Below are 16,029 nucleotides of genomic sequence, written 5' to 3' on the forward strand. Positions count from 1 at the left end.
CTTTGAGATCTGGGCCCCTGAAAGTGGCCAGGGGAGGGAGAGGAACCTTAAGGAACTTGGGGAGGCACCAGCCCCCTGGGAAACAGCCTTCGCTCAGAACCACAGCTCCCTCCCCCCGCCTTCCCTTCCCTGCCCTTCCCAGTTCTTCCCCAACCCTGGAGGTAGCCCAGGTGATTTCTTTCTTTCTTTAAAATTTTTCATTTTTGATTTTTAGAGGGGAAAGTGAGGAGAGAGAGAGAGAGAGGAGAGGTTGATTTGTTCTTCCACATACTGGTGCATTCACTGGGTGATTCTTGTATGTGCCCTTACAGGGACTCAAACCCACAACCTTGACGTATCCGGATGATGCTGTAACCCCGAAGCATCAGGCTCATTTTCACTGGCGGGGGTGGGGGGTCACATCAGCCTCCTGGTTGCCTTCAAAGGGCCGAATGTAGTTTTAGGACTGTGTAAATGTAACTGCTCCTTAACTAGAGGCAAGGAGCTCAGCGCTGCTGCCGGGCAGAACCAAGGTACCCAGGCGGGTAAAACAAGGGGGAGGCCGGTCTGGCCCCAGGGCCTGTTGGTCACCTGTGCTCTAACCAAATGAGCGAGGACCATGCTCAGGCGATTCCTATTGAGTTCTGAATCAGGCCTTCTATGGGCTTTTTGTGTTTTATTTTATTTTAAAAATATTTTGTTTGTTTATTTTTAAAGGGGAAGGGAGGGAGAGAAAGAGAGGGAGAGAAACATCAGTGTGTTTCTTGCTGCCTCTTGTGCATACTCACTGGGACCCGGCCAGCAACCCAGGCGTGTGCCCTGACTGGGAATCAAACCAGCAACCCCTTGTTTTGCAGGCCAGCACTCAATCCACTGAGCCATAGCATCCAGGATGGCTTCTTGTGTTTTATATCATTTAATACAACAAGCTTTGGAGTTGTGTCTCATTAACCTTCCCATTTGACAGATGGGGAAATAGACTCCGTGAGGTTCAGTAAGTTGGCTGAAGTCAGGGCAGAGGGGATTTGAACACTGATTGTGTGGCACTGCCCCTCGCCGGCCAAGCCCAGGGGGGGATACTCGGACTGGCTGGGAGTGCGGCGGGCCAGCGGGGTCTCACGGAGGCCTGTGTGCGCCCCCAGAGGGGCAGCTGCAGCGGCAGTGGGTGGAGGACCTGTGCAGCCCAGTGTTGCCAGACCTTCCCAAATTTTCAAGAGAAACAAACAAACAAACAAAAAAAAAGTGAAACTTTACTCCAATCTCCCTGTTTCTGGAGGATTATTTCTACCACAAACGCAGACGCTTCCAGAGACCAGATAAATGCTTGTGTGACATGACATTGGTGGCCAAATTGAGGAGGCGAATGGTGGCAGAGCCCTGCCCTGGCTGCGTCAGTCACTGCTTCTGCCAGCTCTGGGACAGTCTGCTTTCAGTTCAGCCCCCACAACCCGGGGGGTGTGCAGTGTCGCAAGGGCAGACCCCTAGTGTTGACCCTTACCCCCTGTCTCAGAGCCCCCTCCCAGCCCGGGGCCAGCGTGATGTGGGCGGGGTTGAGTCTGCCTGGGCGCACCTGTCCCCAGCCCCGAGACTGCAGGCAGAAGGTGCTCACCAAAGGCTTGCGGACCCCTCGCCCTCTAAGCACCTCCATGCTGGCTCCTCCCTCGGCCCAGCCCTGGGCAGGTGGGGCGGGATGTGGGCGGGGCACTGGTGGGTTAAAAGCCAGCAGCTGGGGGCTCTCAAGTGTTCTGTCCCTCTCAGAGCCCAGGCTGCTGTGGCATGGCTGCCGCCAGTCCTGTGAGTCCGCTTGCCTACCCCTCCTGCAGCGGGGACGGGACTCCCTGCCCCCCGCCCGCCCCAGCTCCGTTCTCTGGTCAGGCTGGGGAGGCTGAGGGTGAAGTCCTGAAGTGGGAGAAGGAGGAGAAAGAGGAAGAGGAAGAGGAGGCAGCACTAGCACCAGCAGAAGCGTTGATGAGAGAGAAGGCTCTGAACTCTCCCACCGGTCTGCAGTCCCTTAGGAGGAGGGCCCGGGGCAGAGGCCCAGCGGAGGTCAAGGAGGAGTTGCACCCCCTGCAGAGCAGGTAGGGCAGCCCCCCGAGGCCTGGGACGCCCCCTTCATCTTGACGCCAGTTCGTCACTGGGGAGGGCCAGAGCTGGCCTCAGACTTGGGTCCTGTCGCCCCTCCCAGCCTTAACCTGACTGGGGTTCTGAGTTAAATGCCTCCCCCTCTGCTCCAGGACCCTGGACCTTCAGGGTAACTGACTGCAGTTGCCTTGGGGGGATGGTACCCTGAATCCTGCCCCCAGTTTGTCCTTACAGGGGTGAGACCGCACTGCCAGCCCAGCTGCTACTGGGGGTGGGCGCAGGGGGCTGTCTACTTCTTCTTGGCCACCCCTCCCCCCAGGTGGGCTCTGTGGTTCTTCAAGAACGACCGAAGCCGGGCCTGGCGCGATAACCTGCATCAGATCACCAAGTTTGACACAGTGGAGGACTTCTGGGCGTGAGTGTCTACCCCTTGTGGCAGAGCTGGGGCCAGGGGACTCTGAGCTCCGGACCATCCCCAGACCCCATCTCTCTGGACGGCTGCTTCCTGAACAGCTTTCCCAGCACCCCCCTGGGGCCTGGCAGCCTTAGGGAGGGCTGGGGCTTAGGGGGTTCTGCAGGGTGCATTGGGACGGGCACAGACCCCATGGAACCTTCCTGGGACTTAGGGAGAAAGCCTGCGCAGTGGGAGAGGCAAGGAGTTGACCCAGACTCTGCTACTTCACACTTTGTGATCCTGGGCAAGTTCCTTTCCCTGTCTGAGCTTGTCTCAACCACAAAGTGAGGATCAGGCTGCCTCAGAGTGCCCATGGGGGGTCGGGGGGGGACCGGAAAAATGCTGTGCAAACCTTTGAGGGGGTGAGATGTCCTGGGTGCCAGCTGGAGGGGGCATCAGAAACAAACCCCCCACACTGGAGAGGGGTTGTCTAAAAACCTGCCGTCTAGGCTTGGATGGTCAGGGAAGGCTCCTGGGATGTGAGGGTTTGGGTGAGTGAGGATGGGATTCCACCTGGACTTACCAATGTGACCAAAGGCTGGAGGCCAGAAGGTGGGGGGAAAGCAGTGGGGACTGGTAGAAAGTTGAGGAGACTGAGGCCAGTCGGAACCAGGCCCTAAAAAGCCTGGACTTGCAGCCTGGGGTCGGTCACTCTCTCTAGGTTGTACAGTCACATCAAGCTGGCCAGCAAGCTCTCTGCAGGCTGTGACTACGCCCTGTTCAAGGTAAGCTTTGCTTCCCGCCGCCCAGGGCACAGGGGCGGGCGTGGGGTCTGATTCCCTCCAATGTCGGCTGCATCTCTTCCTCACAGGGGGCTGGGGGTGGGGTGCCCAGGACAAGAGAGGAAATGCTGTAGAGAAGTTTGGACAAAGCCTCAGGCCTGAGCTGCACCTGGAAGGACCATTGGGGAACCTGAAAAGTGGGGGGACAAAGAAGGAGCCGAGGTTTCTGGCCTGGATCAGAATTGCCCATGGACACTGCTCATTAAGGCCCAGACCAGCTCCAGGGGGCGCTGGCTCAGCAGATGTGTATGGGGGCAGGGGGTGCGGGGACTCTGACATCAGTGTCCTGGAGATTTCCCAGGTGAACTTGTGCCAGCCGAGCTTGGGGTATCTGCCATGGCCCCCACTGGGATTGCCCAGGAACTTTGCTAATTACCCCCATTCGAACCCTCGTCTTAAGGAATTGTGCCCTGTCACATAGGAAAGGCTGTAACAGGTGACAAATGTTGAGGCCCAGCGGCTGGCAGTGGCACCTGCCTGTGCTGAGGGATGGAGGCGAGAGAGCCTGGCCCGTGAGGCCTCCTGAGGGGCAGAAGCAGGACCTGGGAGAAGGTGGCTGGGCCCCCACTTCCCTCTGAACAAAGGCAGTTGATTTGCCCTCTGGCCTCCCAGGATGGCGTCGAGCCCACATGGGAAGACGCCCGGAATAAGCGGGGTGGCCGCTGGCTGATCAGCCTCGCCAAAGAGCGGCGTCACATCGAGCTGGACCGCCTGTGGCTGGAGACGGTGAGTGGTGGGGCCGGGCGGGGGGGTCCCACAAAGGAAGGGGCAGTCAGTACCGGGCTGGTGGTGGCAGTGGTCTCGGGGGTGGGGGGTGCAGTTCCTGGGCCGCAGCTGGAGGTCTCATCACCTCCCCTTTTGGCCCCAGCTGATATGTCTCATTGGGGAGAGCTTTGAGGAGTTCGGCAGGGAGGTGTGTGGGGCTGTCGTCAACATCCGGGCCAAGGGAGACAAGATTGCAGTGTGGACTCGAGAGGCAGAGAACCAGACGGCCGTGCTCCACATCGGGTGAGGGTGGTCCCGGCAGGGGTGGGGCTGGGGCTCTTCTGGGGGAAAAGGCGAAATAGGGGTGGTTCGGTCTGTAAGGGGGGGAACCTCTGGAACTCCCCCCGCCACCTCTCCCTTCTGCCTTACCCACATGTATAAAAGCTTCAGGGTCTAGATTTCAAAATACTTCTAGCAGAACTTTTTTTTGCTTGTTTGTCACATTAGTCCTATTTTCCTATTTTGGGTTTCCACATGGCTCAAGCACAGCATGGGAGGGCCTAGGGTGGGAACCAGCCTAGGGGCTCTGTGCAGAGGCTCGGAGGTCCCAGGTTATCTCCAGGACCGGCTACTGCCCACCCGTCTCATTTCCTCGCCTGCTCACCCCTCAGGCGTGTCTACAAAGAGCGTCTGGGACTCTCCACAAAGACCATCATTGGGTACCAGGCCCATGCAGACACAGCTACCAAGAGCAACACCCTGGCCAAGAACAAGACCCTGGCCAAGAACAAGACCCTGGCCGAGGGCAACACCCTGGCCAAGAGCAAGTTTTCGGTGTGAGAGAGCCTGGGCTCCGTAGCCCATTCGACACCTCTGAGCCCCTGACCACTGCGTTGGGGAAGTGTCCCAGGCAGGCCTGGGGTGAGGGCTGAGGGCTGCTCCGAACCTGGTCTGGAGTGAACACGAACGCTCTTTAACATGAGCTGGGGCCCAGGCCTAGGGGCTGTTCTGTGGGGGGTGGGGGGTGTGCATGTGTGTGTGTGTGTGTGTGTGTGTGTGTATGCAGGCTGAGGACCCAGGGCAGCAGAAAGTTGGAGGGAACCCCTGGGTTTCCTTGTTTTCACCCAGGGGTGGGGGGGGGGGGGATGGGTCACTGGGTGAAGGAGGGTTCAATGACAAGCAGGTAGAAAGGCGACAGGAGCAAAGCCTATGATCCCGTATTCACTCTGCACCTACCTGGGACCGACAGGGAAAGGGGGCTAGCTCAGGGGCCTGAGGGCCAAACCCTCTGTTCCAGGGGAGTGTGGGCTCAAGGCCACTGCCACTCTGAGAGCTGGAGTTCAAGGGCAGGAGTAGGGGCCTCTCCTCTCGGTGGTCACTCTGCTGAAAAACCTTTGTGGATAGGCCCTTGGAGCCCACCCTGAACCCCCTACCTTCCCGGAGTAGGGCTGTGCCCCTCCCCCCACCCCCAAACCCAGAGCCTGGAGGCTTAGAGACACCATCTCACAGAGGAGGGATATGAGGGGAGCTGAGGAGGGAGACAGCACCTGTGGTCTCTCCCTATTCCCTCAGCTGTAGTCTGAGTTGTCCGGACTTCCTGGCCGCAGGGCGGGGCTTAAGGGCTTAAGTGGAGTTCAGTAGACGAGGCCCCGCCCGGGAGAGTAGAATGGTGATCCAGCCTCAACTTGGTCCTGCTAGACGCTGATTAACTTGAGGAAGCTGAAACAACACACTCTTTCTGTTCTAAATAAATACTCTTTTGAACAAAACTGGAATGCTTTTTAAGGAGGGCTCTAACATTAAGTATGATTCATTTCCTTCAGAAACTGGATCTGGCCCAGTCCTCCCTGGGAGGGGTCCGTGCGTGACTCCCAGATACCCAGGAGCCCAATCAGGCCCAAGCCGGGATGCGGAAGAGTGATAAAACTGGGGGGCTACCAGCGCCAAAAGGGTTTGAGCCAGGGGGTGGGGCGAGTGCCCCTAGAAAAACTGAAGGGGCAGGGAGCAGCTGGCGCGGCATTCACAAGACCCAGGAGTCACCCGGCCCGAGTCTGAGCCAGTACAGGAAGGGCTGAATTTCTGGTGAGTGGGCCGCGTGTCTGATTGGGCTCCGCTGTAATAAAACGTCTGCACGTGTGTTAAGAACGCGAGTGAATCACCATTCCCATCTGCTCACAAGCGCAGTAACTGCTCTCCAGAGATGAGCTCCCACAGCAAGGGCGGGGCTTGCGGTCCAAGGGCGCGGGTTCTGAGCCTCACAGGGTGGGGGGGAATTGGGGAGTCCTTCACGCCCGTGGCCCGCGCTGCCGTTAGCGAGCGCCACAGTCCTGACTGTAGGACGTCCGAGCGCTCTCAGCGGAGGCCCGCGCGCCCGGGCAGCGAAGCGGGGGGCGGGGCGCCGAGGTGTCTTGGGGCGGGGCCGTGGTCAGGGGCGGGGCTCGGCCCAAGGGTTCACAGGCCAGTGAGTTGCGCTGCGGGGCGGAGTCCCGGGTGGGGGCAGAGGCAGAGCCAGGCCTAGGGGCGGAGGGGTTCCAAGGGTACCCGGCGGGCTCAGTGCCGGGCAGCCCTGGAGTCGGGGGCGGTCCCTACGGGGCGGGCAGGGCCCGACAGGACTTGTGTGGCCTTGGCCATGAAGCCGCAGCCGCCGGGCTAGGCCCCCGGTGGCTCTAGCCCAGGGCTGCCCGAGGAGGGCTGGGCTGGGCCTCAGCTCCTGGTACCCAGCCGGCGGGTGGCCGCTCACCATGCCCGGCAAGCACCAGCACTTCCAGGAACCCGAGGTCGGCTGCTGCGGGAAATACTTCCTGTTTGGCTTCAACATTGTCTTCTGGGTGAGCGTGGGGCGGGTTCAGGGCCCTGTGCTGGGGGTGCTGGGAGAAGGCGGTTCACTCTCCCACTGAGGGGAGACCACTCCCAGCCACCAGGGCTTAGGACGGTCTCCCTACTGCTTCCTGCCACTCCTACCTGCCCACCCAACGCCCAAGACCACCGGAGGGAACTATGGGGAAGCACAGATTGCAGAGGGGTGGGTCCCAGCCACTGGGGACACGGTGTAGGGAAGGGGGTCTTTCTGTGTCTTCCTAAGGCTTTGCAGCGGAGGCGGAGTGTTTTCTTGAAGGCCCCAGGGGCACGCGTGGTGCGATTGGCCTTCCCTCCTGCCCAACTCACTTCGATACCAAGAAGTATGGGGTGCACGCTGAGCCCCAGCTCTGGTTTAGGGAGGAGAGTGCTGAGAAGGGAAGGGTCGGTCCCCTTGCCCCTCCAGCACCTGAGCCTGGGCCTTGCCTTTAGCTCTGGCAAAGGGGGCTGGGTCAAAGCCCTTCCCCGTCCAGCCCCATACTGGGAGGCTTCCGCTCCAACAGTGTTGGTAGTCGGAGACCTGGGGGACGACCTCCCCTATCTAGAGGCTGGGAGCTGGCCCTGGGGAACAGAATTCTACATTCCACAGCTGTGTAACCCCAGGCTCCAGGGCGGGGCTGTCCCTGTCCTGGTGAGGGAGCTGCTGATGCCCCTCCCAGGGTGGCATCTGTGCCCCCGGACTCTGCCAAGTCATCTCTCCCTCCCCCCTCCCCATCTCATCTCTCCAAGGCTGCTTGCTGCCTCCGCAGTCTCCCTGCTCCTGCTGCCTTGGTCCAAACGCCAGGCCCACTCAATTCCGTTCGGCAGGCCTCAGAGGCGCTGCCCTCTCCCCACGTGCTGCCTGTGCAATCCCCCACCCTGGGCATCCTGTGGCCCCAGCTGTGCACAGCTCTTGGACAGTGTGGGGTCTGGGCAGACTCTCCTGATGGGGAGGTCTGGAGGCCTGTGAGTACAGGCCCATCTGTGAGATGGGTGGCAAGTCACTTCTGTCTGGGCTTCCCACCCTGGGAGAGGGTGATAATGAAGCCTGCCCCTGGGGTTAGGCATATCAAATGAACTATAATTTACTGTATTCTTGAAGCTACATTATAATTATCTACATTTTACGTATAAGGGAGCAGGCCCAGAGAAGTTCAAGTCATTTTACCTAGAGACACACAGCCACTAAGTGCTGAGCCAACGTGACAGCCCAGTGGGCAGTGTGGGGAGGTGAGGCAGAGCACAGAGCAGAGGGAGCACTCGGATGCTGAGGGGAGACAGACAGGAGGGACCTGGGCTTGTTCCAGGGTCTGGGGCTGAGGCAGAGTTTGAGTTCTACGTTGGGGGCAGTGTGGAGCAGTGGGGGCTTCAATGATGGTGATGGGTCTGTACTGGCTTTTGTATTAGAGGCTGAACTGGGGGGGCGTGAGGGGCAGGGGTTGGAGATAGGGAGACTAGGGAGGAGGCCTGGGGCAAAGTTGGGGTGCTAGTGGGGGGAGGAAAGCTCCAGGGAAAGTTATAAGGTTGGATTGATAGGACCAGGCCACTTGGGGTGGGGGGTAGAGGGAGGGTTTCAGGTTTGGGTCAAGGTGGCCTAAGGGAGGTGCCCATGAAACAGGCCCAGAGTTGTTTTGTTTTAATGGAAAGCAGATCCCAGTATTGCTCTGCTCATCATCTTCCAGTGGTTTCTCACTAGAATACAGTCCAGACTCCTTCCTATGGCCTTCAGCACCCTTCAGGGTCTGGCTTTGCCTCCTTCATTTTGGCCCTTGCACAGCTGAAACTGCCTAACCTCAGGGCCTTTGCCAGTTTCTCCCCCTGGAATTCTCTTCTCCTCCCTGTACCTTTCCATCATTTCAAGCACAGCTGAAATGTCACCACTTTCCCTAACTAAAGCCCACCCCAGTCACCCCTCCAACTCCCCACTGCATCGCCCTGTTTGATTTTCTCTAAAGGATCTTTTGGCCACTGACATTACCTCTTTTGCTCACTGTGGATTTCCCCCACTGGAGTGTAAACTCCACGAGGGCCAAGAGCTAGCTGTCCTGTCTGCTGATGTGTCCCAGCATCTGGAACAGAACCTGGGACATGGAAGTGTCTGCAGTTCAGGGTCTGGAGCCATGGAGAGGCTTGGGTGATGATCCGGGGGGTGTCAGTGACATCAAGGGGTGGAAAATATGCATGAAGGCGAGGAAGGGCTGAAGGCTGATGTGGGAACTAGCAGGTGGTGGGTGTGGTCACGGGTGTGGTCATGTTCATGGGGTGGGTGTAGCAGAGGAGCTGGGAGGGAGGCCAAGAAGGGACAGGTCAAAGATGGTGTTGAGTTTACCACTGAGGAGTTCAGGAAAGAGAAAGTGGAGGTGGTAGCCTGTCTAAAGGCCATGGGCGGGTCAAGTGGGATGAGGCAGGAGAAGTGATGTTTGGTTTCACATCCCAGACCCAGTGTAGGGGAGACAAAGAAAGACATTTCTGAAGTGAGTACAGCAGTGGGAGGAGCCTGGGATTAAAGGTGGGTGGAGTTGGCTGAGGCTAAGCTGCTGAGAAGGAGCCTGTAGAGAAAGGGGGGGGGGCAGGGGGAAGTCTGAAGAAGTGGGCTCACGGCCTTGGCATTGGGCAGGAGGATGGTCAGGGATATATCTTGCTCAGGGTCAGATAGTGGCCTTGACATCCAGGTCTTTTCCTAGTAAGGACTGGTGGCAGGGTGGCGGGTGGCAGTCAGAAGGCCCAAGCAGAGCTGCAGCCACAAGGTTTCTAGGATACAGCTCCTGGCCTAGGCTGAGGCCCTGCAGCTGGGTCCTGCTTCCGTCAGGATTCCTTTACATGCAGGGACTTGGTTTTGAGCTCTGAGGATGAAACTGGGTAGAAAGCAACCTCTGGCAGACAGAGGTAGCAACGGTAAAATAGAGAGGTGCAGGGCAGCTGAAGGGCCATAATTGGGAGGGGTCGAGGCCAGGAGCCTTGAGCCCTAGCATGGGCTGGGGTGGGAGGAGAGGCTCAGGACACTTGTCAGGATTGTCCCAATGGCCCTCTGTTCCAGTTCTGGGCTCCAGGAAGAGGCCCTGATGTCCATCCCAGGGCTTGGCAGTGTTTAATCTTCCAGGTTGCGTGCTGTGGGGAGGGTCCATTGAGATGTGTTCTTGGGAAGGTGGAAAGGACCCTGAATCCTATTTATAGCCCTTCACCCCTTTCCTTTGTCTCTCTGAAGACCCTGAGTACTGGGGGAGGGAGGCTTTCTTGGGGATGAAGCAAGATGCTGATGCCCCTGCTCTCAACCCTTTGCTTCTGCTCTTGCAGGTGCTGGGAGCCCTGTTCCTGGCCATTGGCCTCTGGGCCTGGGGTGAGAAGGTAAGATGGGCGGTTAGGGCATGGGGCTGCCACATGTCAAAATCGAGGGAGGATCAGCACCCTCACTTGCCTCTGCTCTCCCGGCACAGGGCGTTCTCTCCAATATCTCAGCGCTGACAGATCTGGGAGGCCTTGACCCCGTGTGGCTGTTCGTAGTGGTCGGAGGGGTCATGTCGGTGCTGGGTTTTGCTGGCTGCATTGGGGCCCTCCGGGAGAACACCTTCCTGCTCAAGTTTGTGAGTGCCCTCCCCTTAGATCCACTGGGGACCCCAACCTCTTCCTACGCACTTCTTGCATATAATTTATGCCTAATAACAGGTACTTTTATTATGTTATAGCAATAAATACCAGATTCATATCATCTATATTTATAAGATTCTTTCTTTTGTAAATAACTGAAAATCAGTGACCTAAGCATAAAAGGGTATTTATTGACTCACTAAGAAAAGCCCACGGGTGTGCTGATTGCCGGCACATTCTGGTCCAGGGACCACCACAGTGTCAATTGGCCTGGTTTCTGTTTCTCGGTTCTGTCCCTCTCGGTCAGTTCCATTCCCCATAGCATCAAAGGATGCCCAGGAGTGATAGGTGCTGGCTTCACGCTGCCCTGCTAGGAACTCCTGCTGGAGGCTGAGGCTCTTCTCAATCATTCTGTCAGAGTCCTTTAATTGCACCCCCTTGGTTATGATTGGCCATGTCTGGACCAATCCCTGTGGCCCTGGGGAAGATAGCATTCTGATTGGTGAGCTCCTGGCGCATGCCCAATTCTCTATCTGGGAATGGGGAAAGGTGATGGTTCCAGCTGAGCCACAGAAATTAAAGGTGTATGTGGAGGATTATTTCTCAAAACAAAACAAAAACAAACAAACAAAACAGGCAATTACCAGAGGAAGCAGAATGGATGGGTAGGCAAGGAGAGCATTGTTTTACCGACATAAAACAACACTAAAATTATGGAAGGTGGGGACTGCGCTCTGCCTGGGGTGGCTCCCCCAGGCTCTGCGTCTCCGACGCCCATCGTCTGTATGCCCCCACCCCAGTTCTCAGTGTTCCTCGGCCTCATCTTTTTCCTGGAGCTGGCAACAGGGATCCTGGCCTTTGTCTTCAAGGACTGGATACGAGACCAGCTCAACCTCTTCATCAACAACAACGTCAAGGCCTATCGGGACGACATTGACCTCCAAAACCTCATTGACTTTGCTCAGGAATACGTGAGTCCAGCGTCCAACACTGGCCACCACTTGCAGGAGGCACCTGCTGGGCAGCTGAGTGAGGGAGCAAGTTCACTGTGCGCTAGGACCATTCCCTCGCCCATCCCCGCCAGGCAGGCCCCAGGAAGAGAGCCAGGCTTTGTCCTTTCTGAGGGAAGCCCGCCCTGTGGGTCCCCATGAGCCTAGTCCTGCAGGGAAACAGGGCTGGGAATAGAGGCCAGAGACTCCAGACTGGCAACTCCTAGGCCAGGGCTTGTGCCACACTTAGAGCAGGAATAACAATCTAGATTCCTGCAGTGGCTGGTGTGGCTCAGTGGATTGAGTGCCAGCCTGTGAACCAAAGGGATGCCAGTTTGATTCCCAGTTTAGGGCACATGCCTGGGTTGTGGGCTGGGTCCCCAGTGCGGGATGCATAAGGGGTACCCGTACATTGATGTTTCTTTCCTTCTCTTTCTTCCTCCCTCCTAAAAATAAATAAGTAAAATCTTATATATATTCCCCTTCTATGAGACTCCGGGCCCACAGTATTGGCAGGGGCTGCTTTGTGGCCACCCCCTTTGCTAGTATGGGAGCTCTCTATTTGCCACTGCCCCCTTCACTCTGTATTTTATTATACCCGTGGGCCCTCTTCTCTCATTTACATTATTCGTGTAGACTCTGAACATATTAGAGTTTGAGACTCCCAACAGAAGCTCTGCCCCCAAGCTTAAACACCCACCTCTGGGAAGAAGCAGTCAGTGAACAGCTTGCAAAGCCCTTGACACCTCACACCTGCAAGTTCTCTCCTGCTCACACAGTGCCACCCACGCACACCCGCTTACACGGTCATTCTCCTTTGGCACCGCCCACATAGTCTGCTCTGGGATCCAAAGGTGAGCCAGCCAGAGCTGATGTCTGCTTTGAGCAGCTCTCAGTCTGGGGCTAGGCAGACACATAGCTGGGTTGTTAAGGTGTGGTTTGTTCATTCAACATGGAATTGCTATAGGTTTGTTGTGCGCCGTGCCCTGGGGAGTCCGTGGTGAGAAAAGTGGGGGTCTGTTCTCCTGGGGGTGGCAGTCTGGGACAAGAGAGAGGCAGGTGCTCCCCAGTGGGAGCAGCAGGTGCGAGGCAGAGGGGAGCAGGCAGGCAGAGGCCAGGCTGTGCTCACAGAGCCACACGTACCTCCCTCCCCGGCCTTGGCCCACAGGGCCTACTGTGCCTATTGCCGAGCTGGGTCCCACAAGGGCTGGTTCTCTAGCAGCCGGTGCTGCTTCAGTGGGTTAAGGCTGCACGCTCCTGCCTCCCCTGCCAGGTCGTTGGCTCCTTGCTTCATCACAGCCCCACAGTTGCCATTGACCCACCCAGTGGGCAGCCCATGACATTCTGAGTAGGGGAGACGGGGATGGGTGCTGACCACCGCCTTTATGAAGGGCAGGGGGAGGGTTATGAGGCTGCAGGACTGCCCTCCTGCCACTGTAGGAAGGAAGAGGGATCTTCTTAAAATCTCTGGGCGAGTCTCCCCATGGGGTGGGTCTGGCCTGACACCCACCCCTCAGGGTATCCTGCAGGAAGTCACAGTTCTTGGGCCAATATCCTTGCCCCACCCCTTTCTTTTTCAGTCCCTCTTGGGTTAGTGGGACAAGCTCAGGAGCCCCTTCCCACTATCCCCTGCTTCTATCAACCTTGGCCGGAGCCTAGAGCTGCTCTGAGGGCCCTAGACCCTGGCCTGGCCTCTCTACTGGGGGGCAGTGGGGAGCAGCCCACCCTCCTGGCTGCTTCTATGCCCCTTCCCAGCCTGGTCCTGTCCCCAAACAAAGTGCGCCTGGCTTACCTGGGTCTCTCCCCTTCCCCACTCCTTCAGTGGTCTTGCTGCGGAGCCCGAGGGCCCAACGACTGGAACCTCAATATCTATTTCAACTGCACTGACTTGAACCCAAGCCGGGAGCGCTGCGGGGTGCCCTTCTCCTGCTGCGTTCGAGACCCTGCGGTGAGTGGGGCCTGGGGAGGGGTGGAGGGCATTTTGGATTGTGGGCCCAGTCTGGGGAAAGCCCACCACAGGGCCACCTGGCCCCTCTCTGGGGCCTGTGGGTGTTGGAAGGAAGTCATTCTATGTGGGCCCCCCATCAGCCTGGGGGGCTTTGTCTGAGACCTGTTGGGAGGAACAGGAGCCGTGCCTCTTCAGCGAAGCCTGTCTCTGATTACAGGAAGACAGCAGTTGCCGGCCCTTGGGCGCAGGGCCAGGTCCACTGAGCTCTGGGCACCTTGTGTTCCCAGCTAAATACAGCCCAGGCAGCGCCTGCTCCTGGCCAGCCTGAAGGCTTTCTGGGGGCCGGGCTTGGGCCCTCCTTCAGTCATGGGTGTGTGTGGCAGGGCCCCCCAGGCTGCAGCCAGCCACCCTACCCTTGGGCCACTGTACTGGGGTGGCTGCCTTCAGGGCAGAAACTTCTGAGTGACCTCGTGGCAGCCACAGCTCACCCCAGACACTGAGGGCCAGGGTTCTTCCCATTCTCGGAGAACAAGAGCAGGCAGGACTCTGAAACAGGGCACCACTCGAGCTGGTGTGCCGCCGTGCACCCTGGCGTCAGGCAGAGAGGCGCACGGCCCCAGCAAGCCTGGAGAAGCCGCAGCCATCACAGAGCTGGGCGCCGTGGGCCCCAGGGTGCCCCTCACCCGTGGCCCATCTGCCTCTGTTCCCTCAGGAAGATGTTCTCAACACCCAGTGCGGCTACGATGTCCGGCTCAAACTGGTGAGAGGAGTGGGGATCGGCCGGGGGCTCTGGGGTGGGAAGGGGCCCCAGAAGCTCCTTCGAAGGCCTTAGTGATCTGTGGGGAGGGGCTGCTGGGTCCTCAGAACTGTCCCAGCACTCAGGCCAGACGAGGGGGCAGTGGGCGGTGGGCACGGACAGCTGCATCTGCTCATTCAGACTCTTCTCGGAGCACCCACTGGGCACCCAGCCGTGTCCCAGACATCGCCCCCCCAACACAGACAGGGTCCTGTCTCTCAAGGAGCCCCCGCTCCAGTGGAGGGAGGGCAGGAAGCTCATCGGTAAATAACTGTGAGCAGCAACGTTACGATTTTAGCCGAGACCTGGGGAGAAAATAAAGGAAGGGGGGGTGGGATTGGGGCTGGGCTGTGAGAGAGGGCCCTCAGAGGAGCAGGCCGCTGTGCTGAGAGCCACCCAGGGGAAGCAGCTAGCCATGCAGAGGCCTGCGGTGGGCGCGGTAAGCCCAGGCCCATGAGGGTGGCCGGGCTGAGCCCTGTCCCTGGGTATCCCCAGGAGCTGGAGCAGCAGGGCTCCATCCACACGAAGGGCTGCGTGGGGCAGTTCGAGAAGTGGCTGCAGGACAACCTCATCGTCGTGGCCGGGGTCTTCGTGGGCATCGCCCTGCTCCAGGTACCCTGGGTGCTCGCATGCCACCCCACTCCCTCACCCCAGGCCGCCCCACCAGTGGCCTCTCTCTCATCTCCTCTTCCTCTTACAGATCTTTGGCATCTGCCTGGCCCAGAACCTTGTGAGCGACATCAAGGCAGTGAAGGCCAACTGGTGAGGCTGCCACACGGGCCACGGCTGCCCGCCCGGCCTACCCAGGGACCCGCCACTGTGCCGTGGTGGGCGAGGCTGCAGGAGGCATTTCTGCTTGGACCAGAGCCCTGCACGTGGCCTGCAGAGAGCTGCCCACCCGAGCCCGGGCTGCCTGTCCTGGAGCTGTGTGTGTGGGGCGCACGGGGAGTCGCCATCTGCTCTGGGTGTGTGGTGGGCTCTCTGGGGGACTAGCAAGGGCATGGGCGTGGACACGCCTCTCTGCGTGGGGGTGCGGGGAAGGCATGGGGCCTGCTGTGGCCTCACACAGCCTCTGAGGTCTTCTCTGTTGTTAGCTGGGACCTTGACCTTCCCAGGGGCCCGCTTCAGCCTCCAAGTGTCAGACTCTGAAACGAGTCCAGGAGTTTTCTCTCCCTTGTTTGCCTCTCAGGATCAAACACGATGATGGCTACAAACTACTCAAATAAACAAAACATTGGAAACCACTGGCTCCCACCCACTCTGGCTCTGTCAGCGGTGGGGATCCTGGCCAGGACCCACCCTGCTGTTTTCTGCAGGCTGGGTCGAGGACTCGTTTGAGCCAAACTTTAAAACTCGGTACAGTTCACATGAAAGTCCCGATCCAGCCCCAGCGGCTCTGCAGCGGCAGCCCTTCCTGGAGCACACGCTCTTCGGCTGGGGCCCCACCTGCTCCCTCTGCCCTGCTGACCCTGTGGGCTGGGCGTTGGCCTTGCCCACCTCTGGGGGCTATGCCCTGCCAGCGCCAGGAGGCTGCTGTGACCAGGCCTGGAGGGGACTGTGGGATGTGAAGAATGGAGGCTGGACCCTGCTCTGAAGAGGGGGGGGGGGGGGGGGGGGGTGACCCTGCTGGGGACTGAAATGGGTGCCACTTGGGCCCAAGAAGGTGGCTCACTCAGAGGTGGGGCGGAGATCAAGAAGGTTTGGGGAAGGCAGTAGCTGGAAGCCCAGAGCTGGGCACCTGTGAGGGTGAGGAGCCTAGTTGGGGGGTTGTCCATGATTGGCTCCTGGGCTCCTTCCTTGGAATCAAGTTCAAAACCTTCCCAGTGACTTGCAGAGCGGCCCCATGGCCACCAGAGGCCGCACCAGTACCGCAT

General features: G+C 58.8%; 2 protein-coding genes across 3 annotated transcripts; both read left to right on the forward strand.

Annotated features, from left to right (window-relative positions):
- The first annotated feature begins 1,753 nt into the window (after nucleotides 1–1,753).
- EIF4E1B (eukaryotic translation initiation factor 4E family member 1B) lies at nucleotides 1,754–4,984 on the forward strand. The gene is made up of 6 exons (XM_037164070.2): nucleotides 1,754–2,057; nucleotides 2,381–2,476; nucleotides 3,177–3,240; nucleotides 3,910–4,023; nucleotides 4,166–4,305; nucleotides 4,674–4,984. The coding sequence occupies exons 1-6, from the start codon at nucleotides 1,756–1,758 to the stop codon at nucleotides 4,840–4,842; spliced, it is 885 nt and encodes a 294-aa protein (XP_037019965.2). The 5' UTR covers nucleotides 1,754–1,755; the 3' UTR covers nucleotides 4,843–4,984.
- A 1,503-nt stretch (nucleotides 4,985–6,487) lies between these two features.
- Nucleotides 6,488–15,399, forward strand: TSPAN17 (tetraspanin 17). Of its 2 annotated transcripts, none has more exons than XM_037164081.2 (8): nucleotides 6,488–6,830; nucleotides 10,132–10,182; nucleotides 10,272–10,418; nucleotides 11,223–11,393; nucleotides 13,234–13,359; nucleotides 14,072–14,119; nucleotides 14,651–14,767; nucleotides 14,856–15,399. In XM_037164081.2, the coding sequence occupies exons 1-8, from the start codon at nucleotides 6,744–6,746 to the stop codon at nucleotides 14,919–14,921; spliced, it is 813 nt and encodes a 270-aa protein (XP_037019976.1). In that variant the 5' UTR covers nucleotides 6,488–6,743; the 3' UTR covers nucleotides 14,922–15,399. The 2 variants fall into 2 exon arrangements, with proteins under 2 accessions (XP_037019976.1, XP_037019977.1); XM_037164082.2 differs by having other exon boundaries at nucleotides 11,292–11,393.
- The last annotated feature ends 630 nt before the right edge of the window (nucleotides 15,400–16,029 follow it).

Source organism: Artibeus jamaicensis, unplaced genomic scaffold (assembly GCF_021234435.1).
Source record: "Artibeus jamaicensis isolate MK-2021 breed Jamaican fruit bat unplaced genomic scaffold, CSHL_Jam_final contig_1085, whole genome shotgun sequence".
NCBI classification, from domain to species: domain Eukaryota; kingdom Metazoa; phylum Chordata; class Mammalia; order Chiroptera; family Phyllostomidae; genus Artibeus; species Artibeus jamaicensis.